This window comes from Mesoplodon bidens (genome assembly GCF_964165515.1).
Source record: "Mesoplodon bidens genome assembly, chromosome: 1".
Taxonomy (NCBI): domain Eukaryota; kingdom Metazoa; phylum Chordata; class Mammalia; order Artiodactyla; family Ziphiidae; genus Mesoplodon; species Mesoplodon bidens.
Window position 1 is genome coordinate 183,413,951 of NC_138176.1, and position 15,532 is coordinate 183,429,482.

The window sequence follows — 15,532 nt, forward strand, 5'->3', positions numbered from 1 at the left end:
ATGGCCTATATGGGAAAAGAATCTAAAAAAGAGTGGATATATGTATATATATAACAGATTCACTTTGCTGTACACCTGAAACTAACACATTGTAAATCAACTATACTCCAATAAAAATTTTTTAGAAGATAGGATAAAAACAGCATATAGAGTATACTATCAAATTTATTTTAAAATGTCAAAAGGTACAAACTTCCAGTTATAAGATAAATAAGTACAGAGGATGTAATGTGCAACATGACTATAGTTAACAGCTGTGTGGTGTATTTGAAAGCTGTTAAGAGAATAGATCCTAAGAGTTCTCATCACAAGGAAAACCATTTTTTCCTTTTTTTTTTTTTGTACCTGTATGAGATGACGGATGTTAACTAAACTTATTGTGGTAATCCTGTCACAATATATGTAACTCAAGTCATTATGCTGTATACCATAAACTTATATAGTGTTTTATGTCAATTATATCTCAATAAAACTGAGAAAAATAGTAAAAAATGTATATGAGCATGTACATATATATATATAGCAAAGAGACAGGAAATATACCAAAATGTTAAGATTGAATAGCTCTGATATCTGGGATTATGAGTAATTTTTAATAATTTCCTATATTTTTCCAAAGTATCTGTAATTATATTACTTACATAATCAAGAAGTTTCATTTTTAAAAATAAATCATGACAAATGTAGGTCAGAGTCTAAAAAAGAATCAACAAGAGATATTTTGCTTAATCTAGGAGAGTGCCTGGATCACTAGCCATAGTTCTCACAGTAAGTTAGGCACCAGTGGGTTAAATCTCTTTCCCTTTTACCCAAAACTCTAAAAGCTTTGAGAGTGGGTCATCTCTCAAAGCTTTTAGAGTTTTCCACTGTAAATAGCTATATAAATATAAGGTTAAAATTTCAAGCTTACTGCGTTTATCACTAAATATTTCCTATTCTCATCTTCAGGAAAGAAAAGCCAGGAGCCCACAGTCTTACCTGGTAAGTGATCTTTTATTTACTCTCAGAGACCAGCTACAAGGTTAGAAGGAGGCATGAGGACTCCTAGAACTAAGGACGTTACTGGACATGGAGAGTTTGAGGAATAAGTTAAGTCAAAACAGAGGGACTCTAGTTATTGAGAGATTATGTTCCATGCAGTAATGTACTAAGCAGTTTTATAATGTATCACCTTTAATCACCACTTACTACAAACCTACAAAGTATTTCTTTTGCCTAAATAAGGAAACGAAGGTCAGAGGGATTAAGCCTGCCCAATCATAGAGCTAATAACTATAATGACAATAGAGCTAAACCAAGCAGAGTCTTAGACCCAGTACTATTTCATTTAAAAACCGATGTACTAGGACTGACTGCCTTATGAAGATAAGGTTGGCCAGATAATGAAGTTCTTGAACTCCACCATAGGAGTTTGGGCTTTGTCCAGTTAGAGAATGAAGAGCAATTGAAAGGTGTTTCTGTTGTTACTGTTTTCTTTTTCCTTTTTTGGGGGGTGGGGGTGGGGTTGAAGATGGGGGAGGTATAGACCAAAGGGAGCATTAACAATGCAAGATAGTTGATGAACACTAACCAATATTCATTTCTGTCTTCAGGTGTGAAGAGCCAAGAAGCCACCCAAATACCTGGTAAGACAGCTTTATTTACTTTCTTGGCCAAAGTATGAGAAGAGAAGGATCCCCCCGTGTATTAAAGAGAATATTGTCATGAGATTATTATTCATTAATATTTCGCTTACAGCTACCTGCCAGTCATTCTACAAAGATTTAGCTGGGGAAGAGAGTAGAAAAGTACCTTTCCTCCCTAGTGTTCATGCCTTCCTGGAACAGGAAAGTTAGCTCTGCCGGGGGCATGGCTGAAGGCAAGGCTTCTGGGACCTGGATGCATGCAGTCCAGCCTTAGATTCTATAGCTAAAGGTACTCAAGAGAAACTTCAACTTCATGCAGAAGCTAACTGTTAGCTTTGGCTAATAACATCTCAGCATCTAGGATTGCCAGGTAACTAAGCATAGTACTCTCCTGGTATAGAGGCAGACTTAATGAGGCGCCAGGGCAGAAGGCTTCTCTGAGTTTGGCATGGATTTGCACAGTGAAGGTTCGTGTAGCCAGAACTTTCAAGTAAAAAGCCAGAAACTACAGTGCAGTGGGACCTTTGGTGCTTGTATCTCGAGTTCATGAGACAAGAAGGAGTTTGGAAGTTGTACTCACTGGAACAAACTGCAAATCACTGAAAATTTCTTTCTCACGTAGGAATGAAAACTCCAGAACCTTTTTCACTACCTGGTAAGCAATGTTAGGCATGCTGGAGGGGAAGCTGCCAATCTGGGGAGTATAGATATAATTGTCACCATTAGATATGCAAGGGAGGCTAAGTACTTTGCACAGCAAGATCACATGAGTGAGTGAAGGACCCAGGTCTCTTACCTTATGACTAAGTACCTGTTTCTTAAAACTTGTGGTTCCTCTAGTGTTTTTCCAGTATACTTATCATGACACATTTAACCTACCTTCAAGATGTAACCATGAAAGCAGGTATTCAAAAAGTATGAGGCTGTTGCTGAGTGTGGGGCCTTGAGTTTCTGTGGTCAGAGAAACTGAACAGTATGACTCCTGTCAAGTCAAAAGGGCCTCAGAACTCACGCTTACAGGGGAGGAAAAAAATGAAACGGCCCTCAAACTTAATTTTTTTCCTGAGACAAGGAGAAGTTAAAAAAAAAAAGTGGACATTATCTAATATTTTACCAGAGAGCTATGGACAGTAATTAAGACTTCTCTAGGCCTCAGAATTGTCATCTTTCAAAGGTGGCTAACACATGTCATGTTACCTTATAGGGATATCTGTAAGGACTATATAAACACAAAATCTCAGGGCACAAGCCCCTATCTAATGGTTCAATCCTGCTTCCGAGTTCATGTAGTGTTTTGAAAATAATTTGTGTTAGGTTTTGTTATTATGGAATGATCATCTGTTAAGGAAATTAGATGGTTGGCATCTGCTAAATGACATCCATCCGCACAGTACTGAGCTTTGCCTCACAGTGCTGCCTTTGGATATTGTGTGCTGTGTACAGAAACAGCCATTCCCAGTTCATGATCTAAAGCACTGACAGACTCAGAGAGAGAGGTTCCAGCAATACTTTTATATTCACCCAGATTTGAACTGTTGGACTTATTTGGCCGCGACTTTGAAGTGAACCTCTAATGACACTGATGACACACTTTGTGTGTCTACACTCTTCCGCTCGCTGGACCTGAGTTTGCATAGTACTCTCGCTGGCACCTTACTAGGCGCCCCGGCAGCCTGAAAGGCAGCTGCTGAGCGGCATGTGGAGGATGACCACGGTCTGGTCTGTGTGGACAGACAGACCCAACGTCATGAAGCCTGTCCTCTGCCGTGTTCCTCTGGGCAGCTTTGTGTAGAGGTCACGTGAGTTCACTTTCCTGCCCCTCTGCTCCCACGTCTGTACAAGGGAGAAAATTTCTGTCTTGCAAGACTGATGAACGTCCTAATGAGATAAAAGTACTGGCAAAATGAATGGTGCTTTAAAATAGTAGTAAATGGTAGATGCCTTTATTAGTATCTGAAAATCTGTTTTTCATTTAGGAATAAAAATGTTACAACCGGGTGAAAAACCTGGTAATAAATTCTTTTCTGGGGGTGGAGGCACCACGGGGTTCTGAGTCCTTTACCATAATCGTTCAGTTAGCTCCATCTTAAGGGGGATGGGGAGAGGACACTTGAGCTGCACAGCTTCTGACACCCCAGGCTGCAAGCCAGATGGGGAAATGTTGAGAACTCCCTTCAGTGTGTGCATCAGACTGTTATTATGGCTCCCTGGGTCAGGCAGAGAAAAAGGCAGTTGACCTGAAACTGGGACAGTTGGCTTCCCGCTGCGCCTGTCTATTCCAGAATGGGACAGGAGGCTTCCCAGGGTGCGCAGGTTACCGTGAGAGAATCTGTAGTTACAGGAATAGCATCATCAAAGAGGTGTGTGTGAGAACCGTACAGTGTAGGACCATCCATTCTGTGCCCCTTATCTCCATGTCCTCCAACAAATAGGCCACTCAGTTTTGCTGGGACTGTTTTGTGTTGTGCCCTCTCCTAGAAAGCTGTGTGCAGTGCAGGCTTTTTAAAAAGTGGTGTCAAACCATTTCCACAGGATCTCATATAATCCAATAAAAGAAATATTGTTATCACCGTTTGAGAGATGGAAACATGGAATACGGGAAGTTAAGGAACCTGTCAAAGGCTAGAATGAGACAGTCAAGACCCAAACTTTAAGTTTTGTTCATTTTCTGTCACATGACACTTGTCTTCCAGCTAGATGTAGTTATAGAAAATACACCTCTAACCTGGGCTCCTAGAATTGGCATTTGGCTTCAAAGCCGTCAGAATATGGCAATATTGTAATATTTCAATGCTAACATACTTGGAGTTAGAATCGCATAGTAAGTAAGAGCAGAGGGTTTGAAAGGCATTCCTACCACTGATTACCTCTGTGATTTTATGCAAATTTTGGGGAACTTCTGTATAATATGGATAACTCTACTACCTACTAGGAGTGTAACAAGTAAAGGTAATAATGTACATAAAGCATTTGGTCAACGTGTGACACACAGTAAGCATTCAATAAATGATTAGTGTTACGGTTGTGCTTGGGAATCTGAGTTCAATATGTAGAAAAAAGACTTTTCTTTTTTAACAAAGTTTAACCTTTTCTAACAAAGTTTAACCTTTCTTTTAATGGAAACACACACACATGGTAAAAAATTTCAAAGCATGCAAACCTGTAAACACTGAACCCTTCCCCCAGTCCCACCTATACCTCTACAACTAATGCCCTGCCCCTCAGTCCCACACGAAGAGATAACCAAGTTAGCTTAATCATTTAACCAGATTTTTTTCTTTGGGATAAATCTGTGTACAATGCAGTTAACTCAAAATCTGTTTATATTTTAGAAGACAAAAGTCAAGATATGGACAGTCCTGGTAAGAAATATCTCATTTCCTTAGTTGATAAATGTCTGTTTCTGCAATACAGAAAAACTGAGAAATTTATTTTCTCTCAATAAAAGGAACAAAATCTCAAGAGTTTAAAGCATCATAACAGAGTAGAATGTCACATCCAAATGCTTGTATTTGCAAATGGGGGGGGCAACTTGATTTTGCTTCTTAAGCACTCATTTTCAACTGTGTATATAGACTGTACTTTTTCGAGCAATGGTTCTCAACCCTGCAACCCAATTCTGTCTTTTTAGAACAAATATTTTATAAAGGTATCCTGAAATAAGATTCATAAATAAGTCCCACTTGCACCATAAAAAAATCAATATGTCCTAACAACTATGTAACAAAATTATATACATTTCAATATGTAAATGCCTAGATTATTCTAGAAGACGTCATGAAGTAGATTGTTTTTATTTACACAGAGAAATCTGGATTTAAGAGAGAGGACTGGAAGCTATTCTATACAGATATAAGAAAATGAAAGTGAAGAAATACCAGGAGCACTGGAATAGAAACCAATGTTTATTAAAACTATCCAAAAATATTTTGCATATATGTAAAACTTAGGTTCTGGGTTTGAGCATTATAAATAGGTTTTTAACATATATATGTCTAGCAGTGCATTTGAAATTTATGTGCAAGTGGGTCGATTTTTCATTGTGCAAGACTCTCGAGAGCACTGCAGGATACTAGCCCTCTACTTCCAGTGCTGTGACAATCAAAAATATACTCTGACAAATTTCCAAACTGCCTTAGGGGGCAATGCAGCCCCCTTGAGAACCACTGCTCTCTAGTAACAAACCAATGTATGAGTGCATCTGCTTGTCCGTTTTCCCCACCTGTATACATATAACTGCACGTTTATAATTATGGCAAGTAAATTTATGAGTTGAAGGTTTTTATAACATTTACTAGCTGTTTCTCTTGGTTTCACTTATGTGAGTGGTGATGCCATTTGGAAATTTCCAATCAGTCTTCCCTTGTACAGTCTAAACCAAAACACAGCCAGAAGTCAGATATCTGAGTTAAGGGCAGTGTGAAACAGACCATCCTGAGATGGCTGGACTCCACTGTACCTCTCTCCACTAGTTCAGGTGAAAGGGAAGCAGTTTTCTCCAGAGTAGTGTTTTATGTATAGAGGGAAAAAAATTTATCAGCTTGCAGAGCTGTTTAAAAATGCAATGCAATTTTTTACACTGTAAAATATTACACTGTATATTGGTAGAATATGCAAATGAAATAGACTATCTTGAAATAGAAAAGACACAGAATTAAACTTGCATATACAGAAAATGAAAATTTTAAATTGCCAAGAAATTCTAGAGAACTTGGAACAAAAAACTACCTTGTCTACAAAGATACTAAAAAGCCTGTGAAATCTTAGATAAAACCTAGATCAGCACACCCTGATGATGTATATGAAAATATAGCCCCAAATCTGTAATGAACTATATTTATTTTAAAGTTGTCCTGGTTAGAATTACTTCATGTAAAACTCAACCTGAATGTTCACATATTCAGGATATATGGTGTAGGTGGATGACACTTGATACTAAAAATGACATGTGTCAATGACTATGTCTTCTCATTAACAGCTCCAGCTCCAGCTCCAGGTCCAGTTCCAGGTCCCAAAACCCATACCCCTGCATCTTCTGGCAAAATGCTCCTTCTACCGTTTGGGACATTCATCATTTTAATCAGTGTTTCTGCTGTAAATCTCTGTCACTCTGTAGTCTGATACATTCTTTTTAATTTTTTTTTGGGGGGGGGGGGCGCTGATTTATTTATTTATTAGACTCAAGTGCTTTAGTACAGAACGGTACAGAGATGTTTGTGCTTCAATACTTTCAAACACTGAGATTCTGATAATTTCAAGGTAAACAAGTTTCAAGACAGACTAGCTTTTTGATACATTCTTTATTACTTGAAATATGCTACAGGCATCCCACAGAAATCATCAAAAGGAATGATGTATTTTTCACTTGTTGGCCAAAGTCATTTGATAAAATGAGAATTACATATTTGTTAATGTAATTAGCAAATTCAGGTAGCTGACCCAGATGTCACAGAATTCATTTTTCACTTATTTCTATGTTAATCTTATGATTGCAAAAAACTGTATACTTTTGGTTTAATTCAGTGACTTTAAAATTATTAGCTATAATTTCAGTAGAATTGCTAGATATTAAAATGTCAGTAATGCTAGTGGTTAACATGAATTTAATTCCTAATTAGAATTTAAAGGTGTTCTACTTATCTTTAAAGGATCAAACTTTGACTTCAAAGAGTGTATTCAGTCTCATTTTCCTTCTATATATGAACACCTTATATTTTTATAAACACAACAGTTTACCAAGTATGTCAAATACGTAGTCCCTAACTTGAACCTCCTGTTAACCCAGGAAGGCAGACAGTACTGAATGAATATGTGGGCTCAATAAGCTAGGAAAATGAGTACAGTACAGTAGTCTTTCACCCCAGGTATTATGGTGGTTGAAAAGTAATTGATTTAGGCATGGGCTTTGGTAACTGACACTTGTTTACACTGCCAGTGTTTCAAAAAAGGACTTAAGGCCACTTTCAGAGATTCAGAAAAACTACATGAAATCTCAACTAGGTGTTAGGGGTTCAGTGTGCTTTAATTCTACCATTTACCTCTCTTCATGTTCAGAATTTTGAGTGGACTTACCACAAGAACCATAAGCCAGTTCACAGAACGTCTATAAATTGTGCTGGAGAACACAACTTAGTCCAGAGGCCAAAGTTGGTCTTTTCTTCTCATTTCCACCCAGATCTAGAACTTGGTTATCAGTTGCTTGGAACACAACTCAGGTACAGACCAAGTCCAGTTATCTAACCAGCTACATGAACAAGGACCACAGGTCTTGCCTTACACATGTAGTCACCAGCAGGATCAAAACTTAGGAGGCTAACTGGGCCTGTCTTTAAAAGGCAGACCCCAAGCCCTATCTAGGGCTTGTGAAATTAGAAACCTAACAATACGAGAGGACGAAAAATGAAAGGCTAGAGAAGCATGGTATGCATGATTAGCCATCTGCCCAACAGAGAATGTGGCTCAATAAGTAACAGTTCTCATCTATTAGCTCACCAACTCTTCCTACAGTGAGAGGGTGTGCAGAGGGGCCAACTCCTTCCACATTTGGCTACATGGATGAGAAAGATGATAGGTGTTATGAGAAACAGCCCCGTGAACCTTGTTTGTGTCTCCTACACAACTGTTAGGTAGCTAGTCTGCATCTTGACAGATTCCTTCAGTGGGATCTCAGAGGGAGGCCTCTGGATATACAGTGCATCACACTCCTTGCCATCCTCATAATAAACACAGTGGCACGGTTCATGGGGCTGTTTCTTTTAACACCTCTCATCATAAGACAAAGCATTACGCAGAAATGCACAGTTAAAGCACTCCAAGAGGGCCAACATGATGCAGCCCAGGTGTGCAGTTTGTAGTCAGAAGAATTGTTTAAAATTATCTAGTTGTTTAAGAATCACTGTTGCACATTATCATGTCTAATTCAGATTTTCCAGTGTTTTCAGATACTAATGATGTATTAGAGAATTCTTTATCCTGGATGATATAGTAAGTAATTTTTATTTGCTGTACCCTAGTCAAAATATATCAGTATTGATATACTTTCCTTAGAGGGTAAAGTCAGACTTAAATCCAGGTTAAAACTGAAATTCTTGAGCTGTGATTATGATTTAATATTTGTGTGGACATGAATGGTCATTCTCCCAGAGCCAAATAAAGCACCAGACAGAATTATATAAAAAGTAATTATAATCAAGAATTTATTTATAACTTTTCATCTTTTTTAGAAATAAAAAGGTTTAAAAAAAAGTTGTAAAAATGATAAAATGTAATTTTGTTATATCCTAATTGCTTAGGTGTGTTCTGTAAATTCCAAATAAGTAAAGTAATATAAAAATATATTTTCAAATCTTTATAGAATGAAAAGAAAACCACATTAATCATTAAATACTCTTGGATTTTCTTTACTCCTCCCACAGATGAATTCACAAATATAAAAACTGACATACATTTACATTCGGAAGTACAAATCTCCAACAGCCAAGTAATTATACAGTTTGTTATGTGCAAAGTAGACATTTCCTATTTACTTGCTATGGAGAGCAGAGTACAGGCTCAATGGAGAATAATCATTAAACAACTGATGATTATTTTTAAGAAGAATGCTGTTGTAAAAATATGCAATAGGAAATATTTTTGGTAATTATGTACTTCTTTTTTAAAGTAATTACAGCTTTTAGATGTAAATCTTTCAAAGGCTATCTCTGAAGAGCAGTGAAGTGACTGTTATTTCAGATTTGATGAATAATAATTTGTCAGGAACCTTCTCAAAAACCAAGCCAGGAGAGAGGACTGTTTTCTTTCTTTTCCCCTCCACGTGGTCAGTTTCATTCTTAAGGAAGGTCTGATATAACAAGAAAACGTATTTCACAAACCTTTAACACAAGATTGTGAACTGTCAACTGAAGGCACCACCTCTGATGTGGATGGTTTCATTCAATCCATGTTCTACCAACTTGATATCTTCTAAATCATCTTTTATGATGCTAATCAAGTGGCTAAGGCCTTCCTGTTGTTGTTTCAAATGCTAGAAGGAATTTTAAAAATATCAATGTATTTATTAAACTGCACGCTACTCACAGGAAAAAGGCTGTTTTTCACTGTTTTACCATCAACACAGCACTTAGTGGCTGCTCTCATTACCTGCATATTTAAACATTTGTACTATATCTTTTGCTAACACTTTTAAATACAGTAAAATACTACTGTAAAAAGCAATAAAATCAAATATACAATGAACAATATCTGTAACAGAAATTTTACAAAAGATGCAGAGTTTTAAAGGTTCCTTTAAAAACAAAGGTATATTAAAACAATGCAAGAAGGTACTCAAATATAGATGACTAGCAAAATAATAATTCTGAAAACTGAGGATTTCCATGTTTGAAAGTACAAAGTATAAACTGATGATAATGGTGATAACTACAATTGCTAGCATTTTAAAGAGTCCTTCCCAGATGTTAAGGCAGCTTGAAGAGTTTCATGGGTATTAACTCATTTAAAATCCCTTTGAGCACACACTTTGGAGGTACCATTATTACCTCTTCTCTACAGATAAAGAAACTGAGATACAGGTGATGAGCCATGATGCTTCAATTCCAAAACAATATACTGCTTTTCATCGTTTTAGGTAGGTGTTTATATTATTCCCAATTTTACTGCATACATAAACTCTTTTATATAGTTCTTTATTCCAATATGCTGGAATCTTTCTCAGTTAATTTTATTGTAAATATGAATATAATCAAGTGTATGTATACTTTTCGAGAACCCAAAAGCCAAACTAGTTTTTAGTTGCATGTAACGGCAATATCCATTCTAAAGTACATAATAAAATCAGATTTGTTGATGACATTTAAAACTACCTAAGATCCTCAGGGTCATACCAACCTGCCACGCCAATTAATCCTACCTAATATGTTCCACAAAGTTTACCATCTTAATATATTTTTTTAGACACAGTTGATGGTTGGATAGCTTTTATTAAACCAATCTATATTTATACTAATGAAACTAAGCTAGAGCAGTATGTCCCAACTTCTTCATAGAAAGTGAGCCTTAGACAAGTGGTTGGAGGTTTTGGCTACCCCAGCCTACACCCAGGTCCCCTGAGGGCTGACAGGATCAGTAACTCTACATATGTATAATTGATATGTGGCATCATATAAGTTGGGAATATGTGATATAGAGCAGTTACTTCTCAAACTTTAACTGTGCATACAAATCACTCTGTGATCTTGAAAAATATAGCTTCCGGACGTCTGGAGTACGGACTGAGCGTCTGCATTTCTTTTTTTTTTTTTTTTTTTTTCTTTTTGCGGTATGCGGGCCTCTCACTGTTGTGGCCTCTCCCGTTGCGGAGCACAGGCTCCGGACGCGCAGGCCCAGAGGCCATGGCTCACGCGCCCAGCCGCTCCGCGGCATATGGGATCCTCCCAGACCGGGGCACGAACCCGTATCCCCTGCATCGGCAGGCGGACTCTCAACCACTGCGCCACCAGGGAGGCCCGAGCGTCTGCATTTCTAACGACCCCCAGGTGCTGCTGCTGCTGCCCACACACAGCAGCAGGGTCTAGGGTACTTCAGTTGTCTGTATTACCTCGGAATTCATCGATGTGGGGGACAGGGGAAGAGAACGATTAACTTTTTTTTGGTGGGAAAATATACATAACATGTCCATTTTAACCATTTTATGTCCAGTCCAGTAGCACTGAGTAAATCATGTTGTGCAACAATCACTACCATCTATCTGTAGAACTTTTTCATCTTCTCAAACTGAAATTCTGTACCCGTTAAACACTAGCTCCCCATCCCCCTTCCCCTCAGCCCCTGGCAACTACCACTGTACTCTCTATGAATTGGACTACTCTAGGTACTCCATATAAGTGGAATCATACAACTTTTGTCCTTTTAAACTGGCTTATTTCACATAATGTCTTCAAAATTCACCCATGTAGTGTGTGCATGTGAGAATTTCCTTCCTTTTTAAGGCTAATATTCCATTGTATATATACCATATTTTGTTTATTCATCCATCTATGCACACTTGGATTGCTTCCACTTTGGCTACTGTGAATAATGCTTCTATGAACATGGCTATACAAATAATCTGTTTGAGTTCCTAGTTTCAATTCTTTTAGGTATGCACCCAGAAGCAGAACTGCTGGACTATATTGTAATTCTATGTTTAATTTTTTGAGGAATCATTTTTCACAGTGGCTGCATGCACCATTTTTACATTGCCGCTAGCAATGCATGAGGGTTCTATTTTCTTCACATCTTCTAAACCCTTGTTATTTTCTGGGTTTTTTTTTTTTTTTTTTTTTTTGGATAATAGCCATCCTAATGGATGTGAAGTGGTGAATTCACCTTTTTAAAAGGTGACTCTAGTGCAACACTTACCTGCTTGATTTCTCGTAACAGATCTGCATCTATGTAGTATCTTTCTTCAGATTTGACTGCTCCAAAATGATTCTGCATCCTGATTTGGGACATCAGTTCATTCAGTCGGCCCTAAAAATAATACAGAGTTGAGGGACTTCCCTGGTGTCATGGTGGATAGGACTCGGCACTCCCAATGCAGGGGGCCTGGGTTCGACCCCTGGTCAGAGAACTAGATCCCACATGCATGCCGCAACTAAGAGTTTGCATACCAAAACTAAGGAGCCCGCCTGCTGCAACTAAGGAGCTGGCAAGCTGCAACTAAGGAGCCTGCTTGCCACAACTAAGACCCGGCACAACCAAATAAATAAATAAATAAATAAATAAAAATACTGAGTTGAATTACAACTGCTCATAACAGCAACCATTTCTAAAAGAGAATGTTTTATTTTAAAAGGATAGGTACTACTATAATTAAAGGTGTCAATTCTCCCTCTGTACATTATTTGAAACACTAATACAAGCCCAAAACATCATGATTAAGAGTCTACTTTAAAAAGGAAGTTTTGATTAAAGAGAACAAATACTTAATAAAAAACAAGTATACAAAATTCCTCTTTTTGAAGACCCAAGTAACATTTCTCTGCAGATCCACCTGAAACAAATTCTAGCTTTATGGTCTTATAAGTGCTTACCTTAAACTGAGTAGGGGCATTTAGTTCACACTGAATTGTATCTAGTTGAACTCGCAACTGCTCTTCATCAGCTTGGATGGCATACCCACTCTTCCTCTGAATTTCCTGTTTGATTAGGACCTATACAAAGAAAACCCACCGATAACGATAGAATCATCTCTTTTCAGTTATGCAAGTAATTTTATTACACATCAATTGTTGAAAGAAATTAGATGAGTACACTAACAATAGTTAGAATCATTAACAGTTCAAGATTTGAATTATGTTTGCCCATTTTTATTAGGCAAGTTACATTAATTTACTTTTAATGACTACATAATTTTCATGCATTATTAATAATAAACTCAAGTATTCTTATGTTGAGGGGCGTATATTTTATTTCTAGTTTTGACACTATGAACAATACTGTAATAAACATTTTTGTATACATAACTTTATTTACTTGTATAGACCCCCAGGAATTAGATTGCTGGGTTTAAAAGTGTGTGTGTTCAGTCTTTAGAAGCTGCTAGATTGCCTTCCCAAAGATCCTCCTGATGAGTATTAAAGAGATCACACAAATTTTTTTAAAAACCTGCATTCCCTTGAATGTGTGTTTTTTTGTTTTTTTTTTTTGGCCGTGCCACTTGGCCTGTGGGATCGGCTAGCAGGATCTTAGTTCCCCGACCAGGGATCAAACCCGGGCCCTCTGCAGTGGAAGCGCAGGGTCATAATCACTGGACCACCAAGGAATTCCCCCCTTGAATGTTAAAGGATCGTCTTTTAACGGTTAAGAACTACTTTGCATTTGTTCTTCTGAGAACTGCCTTTATACATTCTTTGCCCGTATTTCACTTGGGGTTTTTTTAGGTCAAATTATAGGATATCTGTATAATGCAAACACTACAACTGAAATCAGTGCTGTTTGCAAATTCAAATTTTTCTTTTTCTGAAATCACTTGACTACTGACAAATGGCTTCTGTTACCTTTTACTATACAAAATTTTCTAATTCTTACATAGTCAATTTTGTTTTACAGTTTCTGGCTTTCTAGCTAAAAGTCTCTCCAGTCCCTAGGTTGTACATGCAGCCTCATAAATTTCTTAGAGTTAAGTCTGTAATACACCTTATTTTTGTATATGGTGTGATATAGTGGTCTAATTTTATTTTCCAGATGGATAGCCAATTACTCTAGCATTACTTATTAAATAAACCCACTGAATTGAAATACCACCTTTGTCATATTAAGATACATGTGCATCTATTTCTGGATTGTCTATTCTTTTCTATGGATCTTTATATCCAATCCTTCACCCATACTGATTTGATTATAAGAGCTTTAAATAGGTTCTAAAATTTGATAAGGCAAGTCCCCTTCACTATCTTTTTCCCCCCAGAAGCTATTCTCAAAACAGTTATCTTTATTTATGAACTGACAGATTTTAATCAATTTTTTTAAAGTTGTAATTAATTTTTAAATTTTATAAAGTAGATATTGTCTTCTCATCTAAGAATATGGTTTATCTATTTGTGAAAACCTTAATTCAGATTGTATATTTTCCTCAAATTTATTCCTAAGTATTTTACAGTTTTTTCATAATAGTGAATGAAATATTTTCCTATTTCCATTAATAGTATAAAGAAACACTGATTTTTGTACATTTACCTCATATTGAGCCATCTTGCCACATTAATTCTATAGTTTATTTCCTTGGGTTTTCTAGATATACAATCATGTCATCAGCAAAAAGAGATGATCTCTTTTCAATGTTTATACTAGTTAACTACCCTGCTCATTACACTTGTGAAAACTTATATATTTTCCACATGTTGCTATGATAAATTACGTTGCTAGATATCCTGTTACAAAACCAACCCTCCATTCCTGAAATAAACCTTACTCAAAGTATATTCCTTTAGAATTTGATAAATAGCTGGATTCTCTTTACTTGTATTTCATTTAGAATTTCTGCATTTGTTTTCTTTGGTCAGCTTTATTGAGGTATAATCCACATACAACAAAATTGACCCTTTTTAGGTGGACAGTTCTATGTATTTGGACAAACAAGTTCCCATCACCACAGCCAAGATACAGAACATTTCCATCACCCCAAAAAGTTCCCTCCTGCCTCCTGTAGCCTCCTCTCCCTTACCTCCAGCTCCTAGCAACTACTGATCTGTTTCCCACCTCCAGTTGTACCTTTTGCGTGAATCATATAAATGGAACCATACCATATGTAGCCCTTTCAGTCTGGCTTCTTTTGCTTAGTGTAATTTGCATCTCTACTAGAATTATCTGTTTATACATTTTTGTTTTGGGGTACTAAAAACAGATGTAAAATGCTGCCACTGCTCTGAGAAACAATTTGGTAGTTCTTCAAAAAGTTGAACATACGAGTTACCACATGACCAAGCAATTCCCATTCTAGGTTTATGTATCCAAGAGAAGCAAAAGCATACATCCACACAAACACTTGTACACAAGCATTAATAGCAACATTATTCATATTAGCCAAAAAGTGGAAACAACCAAAATGTTTATCAATTGATGAATAAATTAAAATGTTGTATAGTCATACAATGAAATATTATTCATCAATAAAAAGGAATGAAGTGCTGTTACATGCTACAACATGAATGAACCTTGAAAATATTATGCTATGTGAGAGAAAGCCAGTCAAAAAATACCACATACCATATGATTTCATTTATATGAAGTGTCCAAAAGAGGCAAATCCATACAAACAAAAAGTGGTTGCTTAGGGCTGGGGGGGTTTGGGATGAAATGGGGAGTTGCTGCTAATGGGTATGGAGTTTGTTTTTAGAGTGATGAAAATGTTCTAAAACTGACTGTGG

General features: G+C 36.9%; 2 protein-coding genes across 2 annotated transcripts in view; one reads left to right on the plus strand and one right to left on the minus strand.

Moving 5' to 3' along the window:
* The window catches only part of ART3 (ADP-ribosyltransferase 3 (inactive)), a gene marked incomplete at its 3' end in the record, with an annotated part of 35,932 nt that extends 29,186 nt beyond the window's left edge, over window positions 1-6,746 (plus strand). The window contains exons 4-8 of the mRNA XM_081257691.1: window positions 949-981; window positions 1,593-1,625; window positions 2,248-2,280; window positions 3,602-3,634; window positions 6,604-6,746. Coding sequence (XP_081113817.1) covers window positions 949-981; window positions 1,593-1,625; window positions 2,248-2,280; window positions 3,602-3,634; window positions 6,604-6,746 — 275 coding nt within the window. The remainder of the gene's footprint in view (window positions 1-948; window positions 982-1,592; window positions 1,626-2,247; window positions 2,281-3,601; window positions 3,635-6,603) is intronic.
* Window positions 6,747-6,919: 173 nt separating this feature from the next.
* Window positions 6,920-15,532, minus strand: part of NUP54 (nucleoporin 54) — a 40,327-nt gene continuing 31,714 nt past the window's right edge. Inside the window, exons 10-12 of the mRNA XM_081245120.1 lie at window positions 12,698-12,817; window positions 12,024-12,134; window positions 6,920-9,648 (exon numbers count right to left, since the gene is read on the minus strand). Of these exons, the coding sequence (XP_081101246.1) occupies window positions 9,520-9,648; window positions 12,024-12,134; window positions 12,698-12,817 (360 nt within the window). The 3' untranslated portion in view covers window positions 6,920-9,519. The remainder of the gene's footprint in view (window positions 9,649-12,023; window positions 12,135-12,697; window positions 12,818-15,532) is intronic.